Here is a 17780-nt window from a genome sequence, read left to right on the forward strand (position 1 = left end):
AATGTTGTTAAAATTCAAGATTGCAAAACAGGTGGTTTTTGAGGAGGAATGTTTTATTCCTACCTGAGTTATCAATATCTTATATATATATTTCCATACAGGTTTTTCTTTTTCCTAGACAGTTGGAACAACTTTAACACAACAGTTTATGGTCATCCTCCCCCCTTCTCCCCCGCCTCCTCCTCCCCTATAAAGCTGAGGTGGGTTGGACTTGGCATTAGCTGGAGTTGTGACAGCAGCTGCAGAGATACATAAGCAGTGGTGTTGCTGCATGTATTGAATACAGAAGCTTAGGAACAAGGTTATCTGTTTTAAGGATCCTTGTCATGGGAACAGACTATGAAGAGAGAGTCGGAGTATTGAAGAAATTCAGGGAGGAAGAGTGACAGGGAGGTGGGCAGCCATTCTGATTTGTCTGAACATTCCTTTTGATCTATTGTTGTATTTTGTCTTTTAGAGAGGCAGAAAGTCAAACACTCTTTGATTCATTTGCATGTGCCCTTAACTGATTTGATTGGCAAGGTTAAAGGTAGAAAACTTACATTTTTCTTTGCTATTTGCTACCAACTTAACTATTAATATTGTGTTAGTCATGGAATTAGTTGCCAGTTGGTATGTGAAAACTAACCAGACTAATGCTTACTCATTTGTGGTTTGTTTCCTGCATTATTATTGATAGGCAGACTTCCAAAGGATTTGGTTGGATTTTTTTGTTTTGTTTGTTTTCCTGTCAGGCAGAAAAGACCAATCCAGGCTGGGGACCCAAAAAGAGGAGGAGGAGTAGTAGTAGTAGTAGTAGTAGTAGTAGTAGTAGTAGTAGTAGTAGTAGTAGTAGTAGTAGTTGTAGTAGTTGTAGTAGTAGTAGTAGTAGTAGTAGTAGTAGTAGTAGTAGTAGTAGTAGTAGTAGTAGTAGTAGTAGTAGTAGTAGTAGTGTAGTACTGGTGGGGATGGTGTAATGGTGGTGGTGTTGGTGGTAGTAGTGCTAGAGTTTCTGGTGGTGGTGGTAGTAATGGTAGTAGTGGTAGTGGTGAAGTCTGGCCACATGTTTGCTTATTTACATTAGAATTAATGCAGAGGGTGAAACCACCAAGATGAATTTTTTTCCTAAATTAATTCTTTCTAGGCCCATAATAAGTGTTTCTTAAGAAGTATAATATCCACCATTTGTCACTAATAGGCACTATTGTTTTCTTAAAATTAAATAATAATTTTGCCCAGGGAGCCCACACAAAATACAAAATTACCATTATGTATGTTCCTTGATTTCTCTAAAATAGATTACTCGGTCAGCATTTCCAATAGCTTCTTGTTTGTTGGGATACTCAGTTTTCTCCATTTTGGCAAGTTTAGACATGGCATGATGTATCATCCAATGTTAGAACAGCAGAGTTGCTTTAGTGTCTATTGCTTCACCATGCAATGATAATGAAGTAACCTTTACTTTAAGGCACAAAGTATCCTGGAAAAGTCTGAAACTTATTAAAACGAGAAGAATTTGAAAAGAAGTGAACCTAACTTTAGAACTGACAGGTTCTCTAGAGCCTTCTTTCATGGGTGACAAACAACGTGACTTTCTGTAGCAGTTCAGAGCATAACTTTAAGCCTAAGTGTTATGAAACTGCCTTCCCGAAAGAACCAGATGTTTCTGGAGCTAGTTGTGAGAGAAGTAGAGAATGAGGGAAAGAGAAGAAAAACCAAAAATAATTAAGATGTACTGCTCAATCAAGAGAATATCCATTTAATTACTTTTGCCATGCTACTAATACAAGAGTATTAATGTCAGAACTGGTGTGAAGAGAAAGGTTGACTATAATCTATCTCTCTATCTATCATCTACCTATCTCCTTTATCTATCCCTATAATCTATATATTTACCAAATATCTGACCTATCATCTATCTTATTTAGCATTTATCTATCTTATCTCTTTACCTGTCCATCTATCTTTCTTTTGGGGGTGGGGGTGGGGGAATGAGGGTTAAGTGATTTCCCCAGGGTCACATAGCTATTAAGTGTCAAGTGTCTGAGGCACCACCTAGCTGCCCCATCTATCTTTCTTTTATATTGATCTCTAAATGATCTCTTTTCTATCGATCTATCAGCTAGTTAGCACTGATCTATCTTAGCTATCATCTATCCAACTATTTTACCTACAGATCAATTTTTCTATCTAAGTTAAGATCTTTTGCTCTTTGATCAGTAAATGCAGGCACTGAAGAATAATCATGAAGGTACCTAGCATCTGTGATATAGGCTTGGTCTAATCATGTGAAGATTGTTTTGTCCCTGAGAGACTCACTGACCTTCCCTTTCACTCTCTTTGTACACTAGGAGAGACAGCGACTGGAGGCGATCCTTAGCCTCTGTGCAGAATACACTGAGCCTGACAGCAACTCCATCGCTATGACCGCTGTTGCCGATGTGCAGAAGATTAACAAGGAGCTGGAAAAGTTGCAGCTTTCCGATGAGGAGTCTGTGTTTGAGGAGGCCCTGTTACCTCCAGAAACAAGATACAGGTGCCACAGGAAAGCCTCCATTACCGATTCCGAGTTGTCAGGGTTCAGTAGCCTCAGCCAGAATGCTGCCAGCTTACCTTCCACAAGGAGTTTCAGAAATGACGAATCCTTCAGTGACCACACCAAGACTCCCCCATTACCGTCCTCTCTTTTACTGAAGGCTTCCAGTGAGTCTGCCTATCTAAGTATCGTACCAAAGGTAATGCTATCAGAGTAATAAAAACACACTCTGCTTTAGTGCCATGTGCAGTAACTTAGAATCTTTTGGACCACACAATTTTAGTTTTCAAGATGTTTTTAAGTGAAAACAGGGATGGAACCAACTTCAGTAGAAATTCCTACTAGCTTAACAATAGCATGCTGGGCAGCTAGGTGGTACAGTGGAGAGCACTGGACCTGAAGTTGGGAGGACCTGAGTTCAAATCTCAACTCAGACACTTACTAGCTATGTGACTCTGGGCGAGTCACTTAACCCCAATTGCCTTAAACATCCAGGGCCCTTGGGGCAGCTAGGTGGTTCAGTGGATAAAGCACCAGCCCTGGATTCAGGAGGACCTGAGTTCAAATGCGGCCTCGGACACTTGACACTTATTTCCTAGCTGAGTGACCCTGGGCAAGTCACTTAACCCTCATTGCCCTGCAAAAAAATAAATAAATAATAAAATTTAGAATAAATTTAAAAAACGAACAAAAAACCCCATCCAGGGCCATCTTTAATTGTTCTAATCTATATCTTGCCACTGGACCAAGATGGTTCTAGCAGAGAGAGTGAGGTTGGTGACCTCGCACAGCCCTCCCTCACTTCAATTTAGTTCAAGTTATGACATCACCTCCCAATGTTATGGTCTTCTTTGAGAATGAAGGTCGGACAACAACAACAACAACAACAAAGCATGCTGTGGGTGTCTTAAGTGAAGTTGAAAGAAAGTCTGATGGAGATTTCTAGTGTTATGTTGAACTTTTTCATTTATAGCATTTCTTAACTGGATGCCCTTTTGCATTGCCAAAAAGTCACAATTCTATAGAAATTACTTGCCTCCAACCTGAGAAAGTGACTTAGGATACAGTTCAATTTTTAATAAGCACCTATGAGGATTAGGCCCTGTGTTGGGCACTGGAGATATAAAGACAAAAACAAAACAGTCCCTGCTTTATAAAAGAGCTTATATCCTACTAAGGAAAATAACATGTACTCAGAAAAGTAAATTCAAAACTATGCAAAATAAATACAAAGCAATGTTGGTGTGGGTGAGAGGAGAGCATTAACAGCTTCTTGTAGGAAATAGCACTTGAGCTGAGCTGAGCTAAGCTAGGGGTTCCAAGATGTGAAGGTGAGAAGAGAGAGTATTCTGTGCATGGACGGAGGGTGTGCATAAAGGCAGAGGAAGGAGATGGAATTTTGTGTATGGAGAATAAATGTGCGCAAAGGGAACTATTATATGTAATCAGTCTGTAAAGACAGGCAAATTGGAGCCAGACTGGGGATGGTCTTAAGTGCCAAACAGAGAAATTTGTACTATATCCTTGGAGCAATAGGGAAACACTAAGGCTTCTTGTGCACAGGTATAACATAGTCAGACATGTGCTTTAGGAATATCAAGTGAGCAGTTATATGAAGGATAGATTATGGAGGCGAGAGCCTGGAGATAGGGAGAACAGTTATGAGACTATTGCAGTAGTCTAGGGAAGGGACAGTAAGGGCATGATCAGTGAACAGAGGGAAGAGGACAGATGTAGGAGCTGTTGTGGAAATAGAATTGACAAAGTCTTGCAATTGATTGGATATGGAAAGCAAGAGAGAATGAAAATTGAAGCTAATTCTTAAGTTTTAACCTAGGTAGTCGAAAAGAATAGTACTGCCTTTCCCAGATACATGGAAGTTAGGAGAAAGGGATGGGTTTAGGGGAAGAGATCATTAGTTCTGTTTTGGACACACTGAATTTGAGATACCTCTGTAACATCCTGAGGGAGATGTTAAGCATACAGTTGGAGATATGGACTGGAGCTCAGGAGAAAGAGGAGGGCTGGATATGTTAGGACATCACATGACACAGCTGCAATAAAACAATAGTCAGATCTACTGGAGACCATATCACAAAGATGAATAAGGAACAGAAGTTGCCACTGCTCTTCATTACCTGTCACATGGGATGTGGTGCCTACAGGCTTTCTGCTCCATTGAAATTCTTCAAATGAATTTCATCATATTTTTTTTCATAGTTCTTTTGTAATTGAAAATATCCCAGTTTTATGCCTTGGAATCCAATTACACAGCTCTTCTAATGAGATTATCTTAATAAAAATCTTTGAAACAATTGTCATTAGTTATCAATCAGCAAGTATTTGCTAAGCCCTGGTTATATGACAGGCTGAAAAAGTAGATTGGAGACAGGAGGTTATATTTTATCGTAGTGGCAATAGGAAGTCACTGAAGTTTATTGAGTAGGGGAGTGACGTGGTCCTAAACTTTAGGAACATTCTTTTGGGAGACTCATTGGGATAAGGATTGGAGTGAGGAGAAATGTGAGGCAGGAACAAAAGTTAAGAGGCTAGTGTGAGAGGAGCCCCAGTCAGCATGGTCTCATAACTTTCTCCAGCTCTTTTCAGGAGTAACAGTAGAGGAGATGAACAGTGAGAGTAATCCAAGTTTGGAATTTAGTAAGGCATGGCAGGTGATATAGGACACTGACCCAAGAAATTGGAGAGTTGAGAATAATTTAAAGGTTGAATTGGTTAACCAAGGGGTAATGATTGTGAAGGGGGGAAAGTTAAGAAACAACATCAATGGAGAAATGTAGGAGATGCAAAGAAGGGTAGATTAGGAGAAGTAAGGTATAAAGAGAGTTAGAATGATAGGTTATAACTAGATAAAGGAATTTTAGAGATTTTAATCTTGGAAATGGAGCTCTGGTACATGATTAAGGGTGTAATCTTTTTTTCTTTTCTTTTCTTTTTTTTTGATTTTTCTTTTTCTTTTTTAAAAATATTAATAGTATTTTATTTTTCTCCAGTTACATGTAAAGATAGTTTTCAACATTTGTTTTTATAAGATTTTTAGTTTCAAATTTTTCTCCCTCCCTCCCTTTCCTCCTTCCCTCCTTTTTCTCCCCCCCTCCTAAGGGTGCAATCTTGCCTGTGTGTAGCTTCTTTGTAATGTAGGAACAGGCCGTACCAATAGAGTAGAATGAGGAATTTGGACTTTAAGGTGTTTCAAGGAACATCAACATATATGTTGAAATCCTCTCCTTCTAAGACTGGAGTTAGAGTGAAGAGGAAGAGGAAGAGGAAGAGGAAGAGTCAGAGACTTAACTCCATATGAAAGGAGAGTGAATGACCTAGGGGGCAGCAGATAAGAGCTACCAGGAGCTTTGAATTTCAAAGGAGAGACTATTGAGTGATTGTAGCTGAAGGAGAGTCTGGAATCTCCTGATTCTCACCCTTGACCCCACACTCCACCCCCACTAGCATGTCAGGGAATTAGAGACGGTACAACTAAACTCCATTGAAAAAGACAGCCAAACATTCAGTGCCATATGGTGAAATGGTCATTTCTGTACTCTGTCTGGGAAATATCTTTATAGATAGGTTCCTTCCTGGACAGAGTTCAGATAAGAACACTGGTAATACCAGCTGAATAAGGCCTAGCAGGTGCCCTTAACTGATATAATTTGCTTAGTTGGAATGTTACACTTGTAGTATACAGCAGCCTCTTTTTACTCTTTTTATTAAGTGTCTCTTTCTAGAAAATGGAAACTAAAAGTACAGGAGAGGACTCAGTAGAAAACATGGCATCACTGACTGAAGCAGGTCACAAGTTGATCAGTACTAAAGATGGTCTCCTCTTTGTTGAGAAGTGACCTGAGGGTAATAGATTCCTCTAGGGAAAAACAAAAACTGGACTCAACTGGCTGTCTTAGCCTTGGGAATAGTTTGTTCCTTGGTAAGCATTTTTTAAAATGCTGTAATACTTGCTTGATAAAATACATGGCTCAATAAAAGTAGACTTTGGAGTCTATGGAAGGGAAAAAAATATTTTAAGCTGCTCTGACTACATACAAAATTTGAGCGGCATTTAAGTGAGCCAAAATTTCGAAGATAAAAATGTCCTTGGAAATTTGAATTAGTAATTGACCCTTTTTGACTCTGCCTTTATATGCCAAGGACAAGTAGAAACTGAGATTCAACTTCTTCTTGTGAAAATTTTCTGTCTTCCATGAAAAGACTCCTTTAGTGGCTAAAGGAACTTTTTAAAAAATTATGAAAAAGGGGGGAGAGTTATATGGAAAGAACTAAAATTAGTACATCTCTGTTGGGATCAAGTTACTCCTAAGATAGAGCCTATTGTGAAATATAGAGATAACAGTTTATTTATTATCTGTGTGACAATTAAATTATCTATTTAAGTGTGTTAGTGGCATTCTATTCATCCAGGACATATCTTAATTTCAGTCATATTTAAAATTACCTTTCTACTTTCTACCTTTAAGTCTTCAAATAAATGAGACTATATATAAAGTACAATGTATGCAGAGAGTTACAAAAGATATATATATATATATATATACACATATATATACAAAAGATATATACATATATATCTTTTATAACCATACACATACATATACATATATATGTATGTATACATATATACACATATAGATATAGATATAGATATAGATATAGGTAATCAGGTTAAATGACTTGCCCAGGGTCAAACAGCTAACAAATGTCTGAGGCCAGATTTGAAATCAGGTTCTCCTGACTCCAGGACTAATGCTCTATCCACTGTACCACCTAGCTGCCAGTCGTCCTTTGTAATTTTAAAATACTATATAAATAATAGGATCACAGATTCATATTTTGAAGGAACAAGTCCCTTTAGATAAATATTCTCATTTTATATGTGAGAAAAAAGGCTTAGACAAGTGACTTGTCCAAGGTAACACAGGTAATTAAATAGCAGAAGTAGGATGTGAACCTGGGTCCATTGACTTCAAATCTGGAGTTTTTTTTCTATATAGAAAAGATTATTTTTTAAAACAAATTTTTATTGATATCTTTTGTTTTTATATTACTTTCATTTCCCAGTGTATCCCTCCCTTTTCCAGAGAGCCCTCCTCTATAACAAAGAATGAAAAAGCAAGGGAGAAAGTAGTTTGACAAAACTATCATATTGAAAAAGTCTGACTGAAAAGGTTACATATAATGTTGCATATCCTTAGTCTCTCACTTCTTTAAAGAAGGATGGGGGGGGGGGTACAGTGCGGAGATGCCTTCTCATATTTCTTCTTTGGGGCCAACTTTGATGATTATAATCTCATGACATTCAGTTTCAGTTTTTTATAATTCTTTCCATTCATATTGTTGTCATGTATGTTTTTCTGGTTAATGTTGGTTAATGTTAGATGTTATTTACAATCTTAGATTTACTATAAGTTAATTGATAAATAATCCACGTTTGTGGTCATTTTTCTTTTTTTTTTTATTCTTTTATAATAGCCATATGGCATTTTAAATGAGATATTCGAATGAATAGGTTTCCCTCTTAAAGAATTTACTTTGCTTTGAGAGCTGTTTTTAGGGGAGAATGGCTAATTTTGTAGAGCTTATCCTTTGATCCATTTGGCCCTTTTGATCCATTGTTAAATTTGGCCTATTTTTAATAATAATCAATTACTTGAATTCTGTATACTGCTTTCAGATTCTCATTATTTTGCCCCTGCCCATCCCCCCATCCCCACTTCCCACCCTACCACAGACTCCTTCAGTTTCTTACCTGAAGAATTAGTCATATTACAAGTCATGTATAGCCTGTGAAATATTTTACTTCCACAAATGAAAGATTCTATTTTTATGCTACATTGGAAGTTGAAATCTAAGATGTAATGTCAGCATTAACCAAACAGGATACTGGACTAAATGAGGCCTTCCTGCTAGGATTACTTGTCAGTGATTTAGGAATGCCTTTCATTGTTAAGGGAACAAATTTCAGATAGCAATAAAAGAGGCAACTGGATAGCAGGCCAGTAGGATTTTTTATTTTTATTTTTTTGATTCTGATAGTCATATATTCAGTAATAATAATAATAACTATAATGTGCATAATACTTTTTAAAAAGCGTTTCATAAACATTATCTCATTTGATCCCTGAAACAACCCTGGGAATTAGGTGCCATTATTATCCCCATTTTATAGATGAGGAGACTGAAGGAGAAGCCACATGTTTTGTTTTGCTCTATGATTTGAATGAAATATAATAAAGGAAGTTAGAAAAGTTATGTCATCTTGGTCCGGCAAAATCAAGTAATTATGCATTCAACTTCTCTTTCAATATAGATTATGTGGTATGTTACATGCCAAACTTTATTCATTTTGCATTCTGGGAATTAGTGTGACAAACTGACCATTCTTAGTCTTTGGGTCTTTGAAATGTAAGACTATATCTCACATCAAAATTTATAATAAAATATATTGAGCTTACATTGTATTTTTAAAATTATGTAGCAGGGATTTCTTATTAAAAAGACATACAATAGGGGGCAGCTAGGTGGTGTAGTGGATAAAACACTGGCCCTGGATTCAAGAGGACCTGAGTTCAAATCCAGTCTCAGACACTTGACATTTACTAGCTGTGTAACCCTGGGCAAGTCACTTAACCCTCATTCCCTCCCCGCCCCCCCCCAAAAAAAAAGACACAATAACTTGAGAATGGGTGGGAAGTACATGGGACAATGTTAACCATTTTACTAATGACACTGTTTTTACAAAGAATGCTTTTGAGGGGTATTCTCAGGTAAGAATTAACTACCTAGCTTGTTGTTTTTGTTTTACAATGGTTTAGGTACCAGGGAATACATGTTTCTCCTCTTAGTCTTGTCACTTATTATACAGCAATATTCCTCAAGTATGTATAAGCATTAAATTTAAATGCTGAAAGAAATACCAAGCTTAAATAAGATATAGGCCCTGATTTTATGGAATTTATAGTCTTAATAGTCTGTCTGCGAGATATATAGATATAGATATAGATATTTGCAGGGCAATGGGAGTTAAGCGACTTGCCCAGGGTCACACAGCTAGTAAGTGCCAAGTGTCTGAGGCCAGATTTGAACTCAGGTCCTCCTGAATCCAGGGCCAGTGCTTTATCCACTGAGCCACCTAGCTGCCCCCTGATTTAATATATTGATTTGTCACATGGTATAGTGCCTGAATTTTTGCAACAAAAAAGCATTTTCCTATGAATAGTAAAAAAAAAAAAAGAGTAGGAAAAAGAAAAAATATATAAAAATTATATAGAATATATTATACATAATATATGCATATATGTGCATGTGTGTGTGTATATATATTTATATACACACATACATATACATATTACAATTTAGGCATTCCTTGCATTACAAAAACTTTAATTAAGCATGACAAGGGACCAGAGGACATGGATCAGAAAATCTTAACTTACTCCAACAGTCACTAGCCATGTAACTTTAGACAAGTTAGATAAGTTAGCTTACCAAACTTGGCTTCAATTTCCACATCTGGTAGAATTTTTAATATTACTTAGATTAAGAATTTTTCATATATAATGTGACATACTCATATATAATGACAGGACATACTCTTGTACTGACTGCCTATGGGAACATCCTATTAATATTAGCCATACTTCAGACTTATCTGTGTCAAAAGACTAGGCCTTCTTTGGTCAATCTCCCTGTTATAACTGTAAAGAGGGATTGAGAGTCATCTTGATGTAATGGACATAGTTTTGTCCTCAGAGTCAGGCAGGCCTAGGTTCAAATGCCATATCTGACATGATACTAGATAGGGGACCTTGAGCAAGACACTTGAACTTTGAAGTGCCCTAGGCAGCTAAGACTCACAGTTGGTAGAGGAAGTTTCTTACCAGGACCCCTAATGAAACCACAGGTCCCATTAAAAAAAAATAGATAATAGTAGTACCTATACTATGTAAACTGGATTGTCAAGAAAGTGCTTTTTAATAAATAAATCATAATGGGTCATATAAATGTAAACTCTCATATGAGTAGCCAGTCTGTATCATGTTAGTAGTGGGAATGGGCTCCCCATGGGATTTCAGAAAGGGAGAAGCATTTCCCAAGCCAAAACCCACTGTGCTCTTTTCTTTCTGGGAAGCCATTAGACTCCACAGCTGTGGTAAGGATGTTCTTAGCAGCACTGTGTTCCCCTTTTTCTGGGTGGCAAGCAGCTGGTGCAGCTGTAGGGGCACAAATTTTCCTTGGGTCATGCATTCCTTTCTCTCTCATTTTCCCATAGAAACAGTGTTTCACATACTACTTCCCAGGTCAGCTCACATGCGCCCCCCCCCCAAATACTATTTATTCCATAATATACCTAAAAAATAAAAGAACAAGAATGAGAGGAGGAATAAGAAAGTGATTTCCCCAAAGCATAGGTCCAAGCATGCCACCCTCCCCCCCTTACTCAGTAAACTCCAGTGGCTCCCTATTGCCTACCAAATACAAGATGTTATGGTTGGGTTCAAAGCCCATGATAACCTAGCCCTCTCCTACCTTTCCAGTCTTCTTCCACCTTACTCCCGGACACATATTCTTTCAACCAGTGACACTGACCTTCTGGCCAATCCACACACAATACCCTCCATCTCTCAGCTGTGGGCATTTTCTCTGGATGCCCCCCATGCCTGGAATGCTCTTTCTTGTCTGCATTGACCACTGACCTCCCTAGCTTCTTTTAAATCCCACCTTCCACAGGAAGCCCTTCCTGACCTCTCTTAATGCTAGTGCCTTCCCTTTGTTAATTATTTCTTTCTTATCCTGTATACGGTTTGTTCTGTATTTATTTGTTTGCATGTTCTCTCCCCCATTAGATTGTAAGCTCCTTGAGGACAGGGACTGTCTTTTGCCTCTTTAACAAAAGCATTTAGCACAGTGCCTGGCACATAGTGGGAGCTTAATAAATGTTTATTGATTGATTGATACCAGACAGAGAAAATATTATTACTTTCATCAGGATTCTCATATGCTTGTTTTTTTAACTAACTAGTCAATTGGTAGAATAATAAATATCCCAATTCTAGAACCATAAAGTTTCCAGGAGAGAAAGTATGGCAAAGTAAATAGAAAGCTGGCCTCTGAGTCAGGAAGAGCTGAGTTCAAGTGCTGCTTCTCCTACTCTGGACAAGTCACTTGACTTCTTATAGCCCCCAGAAAAGTCTTTGAGGCTTTAAGTGGCAGAGCAGGAACAGGTCTGGATTGGTTGAGGGCAATTCTTTATTGAGTACTCCTTATAGAAATGAATTCATAGGTTTCATCAAAATATAGTCTAATGAAAAAAAATTATTGATTCACTTGGCAATGGGTATATAACAGGCTTACATCTTTTTTTTTTTAGTTATTAATAATGGTTTTTGTAAGTGAGAGTTCTGAGGTCAACTCTTCTAGTTTACCTTCAGAACGTTAAAAGGAAATGTTATCCATGGGGACAAATGTATTAAAATATGTAGGGCATGTTGCAGTTAATGATGATGATGATTCTAGTTGGAGGGGGTGGGTGGGGCGTTATACAGTAGCACTAAATACAAGCAGAATACTTGGAAAAGGCCTTTTCATTTGTAGTAAGGTAGAATTCTGAAGCTGGAAGGGATTTATTGGTTATTGAAAGAGCTTTGGCATGAGAGTTGAGAAACCTGGGTATTAGCTCATGCTTTTCAAGTAGCTATCACTTAACATTCCTGGCCCCCACTCTCCTCATCTGCAAACCAGGCAGCCTCTAAGACCCAATCCCAACATTCTGTGGCTCTAAATAGACCTTGGTGGGCTAACTGGGAACCTGGCCACCACTGATAACATTATGAAAAAATGTAGCTCCACTTCTGAACTGTTTTACAAATGAACTTTTGGAACTTTTATTAGTTGGGGACTCATTGCACTGAGTTTTAAATAGTGTCTTTCTGTGTGAATTAATTACAGACACCTGAAAGTGGAAATGAAGAGCAGAGGAGTCAGGAGTTGGCTCATATGGAAGAGGCCCGAATGGTAATACTAAATAACCTGGAGGAATTTGAACAAAAGATTAAAGACCTCAATGATCAGATGGATGAATCTTCCAGAGAAGTAAGCAAATGAAATAATTTCTCTACCTACCTTCTATCTTTTTCTGCTGGGGAGGGAGACGTGTTCTTTTAAAGCTTTCTGTTGAATATCATGGTCAAATTATGATGGCTGAATGAAGATGCCAGTCAACACCATCATCAGTACACATTTCTTTTCTCCACTATGTGTAGAACAAGAATGCAGGTATCTGTTAGTGAATCAAACTGAGGCAGAGATGCCAAGCTTTTATTTTTTTAATACCCTTTTATATGTTAACTTGTTTTTTAAAAATAGTATATGATTTACCCTAAAGAGTCCATTAGCTGAAATACCCATTTTCATTTGAGTTTTGCTGAATAAATGATACTATAACCTCTAAGGGAGTAAGGAAGTTGCTTACTTCTCTTATACACTACCATCTTTCTTGGCAAGCACTAGAAGCCTTCCTACATTTGTCACTGCTTGGAATCTTGTATTTTCACTTCAAACAAGGTGCAATCTTCACTTTGACTTTAGTGAAGAGAGCCAAGATGTATGCAGCTGCTCCCAAATTAGATGGTGCTCAGCCTAGATGCAAGAAGTTGATGTAATATCCCATAAGTATCATCCTCTAAGGTGGCTGTTCTCAGAGTGTGGCCAGTAGACCCCTGAGTATCCCTGAGAGCCTTTTGCAGGGTACCAAGGTCAAAATTATTTCCATAATAGTCCTGGTTCTTTTCCTATTAAAATACTCTTCCTTTTTTTGCAGTTGCTTAGCTGTGTGAAGCTGAATTTTCTTGTTAGACTTCAACTAAAACAATCTATCACAAGCAACTGAATGCAAAAGCAAACATGAGAATCCAACTGTCTTCCATTAAATCTAGATATTAAAGAGATTTGCAAAGAATATGTCAAAGAAATTATTTCTCACTAATTTTTGTTTTGTTTTAGAAAACAGTTTTTTTGCTAAAAATGTTATTTATGTTAGCATGTAATAGATTTATTGTTATTTTTAAATGAGTTAATAAGTATCTTAAATTTTTATTATTTAAATTTTTTTTATCATTTTAAGTTTCTAATATAGTAGATATTGGTAGATATAACACAAAACCAAAAGTGCTTTGGGGCTCTTAATAATTTTTTTCCATATAAATATTTTATTATTGTCCAGTTTTATAAGATTTTTAGTTTCACATTTGTTTCATAAGATTTTTAGTTTCAAATTTTTCTCCCTCCCTCCCCTCCCTCCCCCCCTCCCCAAGACAGAAAGTAATCTGATATAGGTTATATATGTGTAATCACATTAAAGATATTTCTGCATTAGTCATGTTATGAGAGAAGAATCAGAGCAAAAAGGAAAAACCTCAAAAAAAAAAAAACCAACAACAACAACAAACAATTGAAATAGTATGGTTTGATCTGCATCTAGATTCCACAGTTCTTTTTTTTTTTTCTGGATTTGGAGAATACTTTCCATGACGAGTCCTTTGGAATTATCTTGGACAATTGTATTGCTGAGAAGAATCAAGTCTATCACAGTTGATCAACACATAATGTTGTTGATACTGTGTACAATGTTCTCCTGGTTCTGCTCATCTCACTCATCATCAGTTCATGAAAGTCCTTCCAAGTTTCTCTGAAATTTGCCTGCTCATCGTTTCTTACAGCATAATAGTATTCCATTACATTCATATACCACAACTTGTTCAACCATTCCCCAATTGATGGGCAACCCCTCAATTTCCAATTCCTTGCCACCACAAAAATAACAGCTATAAATATTTTTGTATATGTGGGTCCTTTTCCCTTTTTTATTATTTCCCTGGGAAAAAGTGGTATTGCTGGGTCAAAGGGTATGCACATCTTTATAGCTCTTTGGGGGCCTTTAATAATTTTAAGAGTCCTATTGAGGATTCTGAAATTAAAATTTTTCAGACCTACTGTTCCAAGGAGTAAGCAGAAGAGGTATAAAGTAAGATTAAAAGAAGAGGAAAAATAGTTTCCTTAATAAATACTATGTTCAGATCTCAAGACTTCCACCTAGCTGACCATATAGCTGAGACAGCAAGCTGCCTCAGTCAAGATTTTCTTAGTGGTTTGGTGTTGTAAATGCCCCTACAATGGTTAGATGAAAATGTATTGACTCTGGAGTTGAGGACTTGGGTCATGCTTACTGCTGAGATGACTTTGAGCAAGTGATCACCTACCTGGACCTCAGTTTTCTCATCCTGTAAAATGGCGGGGGGAGAGGGGGGTTCAACTAAATGGCCTCTGAGATGCTGGCCAGCTCTAGGTCTATGATCTTATGCTTTGAAAGAGCAACTCTGGGAAATGTTTTGTGTTCTTAGGCGGATATGGAATGTGCCCTTCTGGATGGTGAACAGAAAGCAGAATCAACTGAACTTATGAAAGAAAAGGAGATATTGGACCATCTAAATAGGAAGATAGCAGAGCTTGAAAAGAACATCATTGGAGAAAAGACCAAGGTAAAAACATAACAAATCAATGGAACTTTAAGTGATTTTAATACTGATCAAATGCAATTTTTCCCCCTATGGATATATCTATATGTATTTTATTAAGCTTGACATTTTGAATAGTTTTCCATTTACTAAGATGTTAACAATGGATTCATGTCCTTTTGACTTCCATTATTTTGGTATCATTGGTCACATTCTTAGAATATAATGTGGGATGGATTGGGTCAAATGATGGGATGACTATCTATCCAAGGGCAAAGACACATATGTTTTACTAGTTGGTACTCATAACAGTCTGTTTTTCCTTTAGAATGATTAATTTATTTTTTTTGGAGTCCAAATAGTAGATGTGTTGTTTGGTATAATTCTCTATTGTTTGTACTTCACCTTTAGGCCTTGAAATTGTATAATTGCGGATCTCATTTTTCAGGTTGGGTTTTGTTTTGTTTTGTTTTTTAAGATGGGTGGTTTTTTTTAGTAGAATGGCATCAATTGTAGGTGTGTTGATCTTGGCCAACATAGTGAAGTTGTTTCTGGATACCCTCCCCTAATATTAAGTGGGGAATGTGACAATCCAATAAATGGAATGGCAATTGGTGAGAGGTACCCTTGAAGCACTGGTTGGAGATTTCACTGGAAAAGGTTGCTCATAAGCAGTGTAGGTCCCAAATCAGAGGGAGTACTACATAACCACCACTTTGTAATGGTTCAGGGTTTGCAGATTATCCAGGCCTTTTGTTCATCCTACTTTGTCCTGCTCACCTTGATAGCCATTAGAAGGGAGAAAAGAGACAGGAAAAAGAAGGAGGCTTCTCTCTTTCAAGCACGCATCCCTCAACACACACACACACACACACACACACACACACACACACACATACACATACATACACACACACAATCAGACTGTATATGCACTAATATCTGGAGGAGAGAAAATAAAGGAATGACTAATGTGTATGTTTATGCATGCACATGCAGATGTGTGGCTGTCTACCTAGGTCTCTCCACCTGCATGTCTTAGTGACATCTCAAACTCAACATCCACAAACCAAACTTATCACCACCATAAGACCCAGTCATTATTCTTATTTTTGAAAATTATATAAAATTATAAAGTATTTTCTCAGGTAAAATATAGAATTATATTGTATAATAAATAAGTACAAATATTTTATAATTATATTTTAATTATGTATTATAATATATTTAAGAGTATATTATATATAGTTATATGCAATTTGTATTTTATAATTATATATTTTAATTATACATAATTTAAATTCTAATTATTTTAAAATAAAATAATAATTGTATGGAATATAAAAACATTCTATTAAAATTTACCTAAAACATTCTTATTTGGTTTTGTGGCACTACTATCCCTCTAGTTACCCAGGCTTGCAACTGTGACTCCTTCTTTCCCTAATCTCTCACATTCAATCAGTTGCCAAGTGTATCTCTTTTATGTCCACGTGTCATCACATGTGTCCCCTCCTTTCCAACCCCCCCACTGCCACTACTCTAAATTAGCCCTTCATCACCTCCTGCCCACTAAGTAGCCTGTTCCCTCTCTGATCCGTCTCTCACATAGCTGCCAAATGAAGAAATGTGACTGACACTGGAAAACCTTCCCCCTGACTCCTTTTTGCCACTAAGATAATTTCAACTTCCCACAAACTGGTTCCAGTCCACTTTTTTCCCCCACATTGCTACCTGTTTTATATTCTTATGTTACAGTAAAAGTAGACCTCTGTCAGTTCCCTGATCTCATTCTTTCTTCTTCCAACTGTATCTATTTATTCAGACAACCCCTCGCCCCATTACTCTTTCTCTCTCTCTCTGCTGAAATCTTTCCTTTTTTCAAGGTTCAACTCAATGGATGCTATCACCTGCATTCTCTTGGATTCAGGGGTCTATTTACCTCTCTGAACTTCAAGGTTCTTATCTGAAAAATGAGAGGTTGAACCAGATGATCTCTGAGGTCCCTTTCACTCTAAACCTGTGTTTTCTTGACCTCTTCCATGAAGTCCCCCATCTGACCCCTGCACCATTCCCCACATGCCAGATGAATGTGCTCTCTGCTTCAGTTTTCTCAGAGAATTTTGCCTTTTCCTCTCCTTTATACTTACCTCACTCTTCCTCCCTTCTTTCAGTTATTTGCTTATATATTTTTCCTCATTAGACTCCCCTCATTGTAAGGGTCCTCCATTTTTGTGTCCTCAGTCCCTGACACAGTACCTTACATAAAGCAGGCACTTTATAAATTATTGTTATCAAATGACATGCCATTTTATGAATCTCAAAGCCTTAAAACACCAAATAGATGCTACTCATTATTTTAGGGAGACAGTAGAAAGAATATGGGAGTTAGAGTCAGCAGAAACCTGTGTTTTAATACTGGACCTACTACTTACTAAGTAACTATTGGCCAGTCACAAGAGACATACATATATATCTCCACATAGACATTGATAGATATCGATACAAATATGATACATATCAACTTTCATCCTTCTTTTCACTATCTCTCCTCTTCTGGTCAAAAACTGGCAAAGGCATTCATAGGACTTTGTGTATGTCAAGTATATATTTATAATTATAATTCAATCTTTGAAAACCAGTGTTCTGTACTAACTTTTTTTGGGGGTGGGGGCAGGGCAATGAGGGTTAGCACATAGTAGGTAATTAACAAATTTGCTTGCTGA

General features: G+C 37.2%; 1 protein-coding gene across 1 annotated transcript in view; it reads left to right on the plus strand.

The window, feature by feature from the left end:
- PHLDB2 (pleckstrin homology like domain family B member 2) overlaps nt 1-17780 on the plus strand; it is a 118318-nt gene that overhangs the window by 25871 nt on the left and 74667 nt on the right. The window contains 3 exon segments of the mRNA XM_043997054.1: nt 2334-2714; nt 12491-12634; nt 14941-15078. Of these exon segments, the coding sequence (XP_043852989.1) occupies nt 2334-2714; nt 12491-12634; nt 14941-15078 (663 nt within the window).

This window comes from Dromiciops gliroides, chromosome 3, assembly GCF_019393635.1.
Source record: "Dromiciops gliroides isolate mDroGli1 chromosome 3, mDroGli1.pri, whole genome shotgun sequence".
NCBI lineage: Eukaryota > Metazoa > Chordata > Mammalia > Microbiotheria > Microbiotheriidae > Dromiciops > Dromiciops gliroides.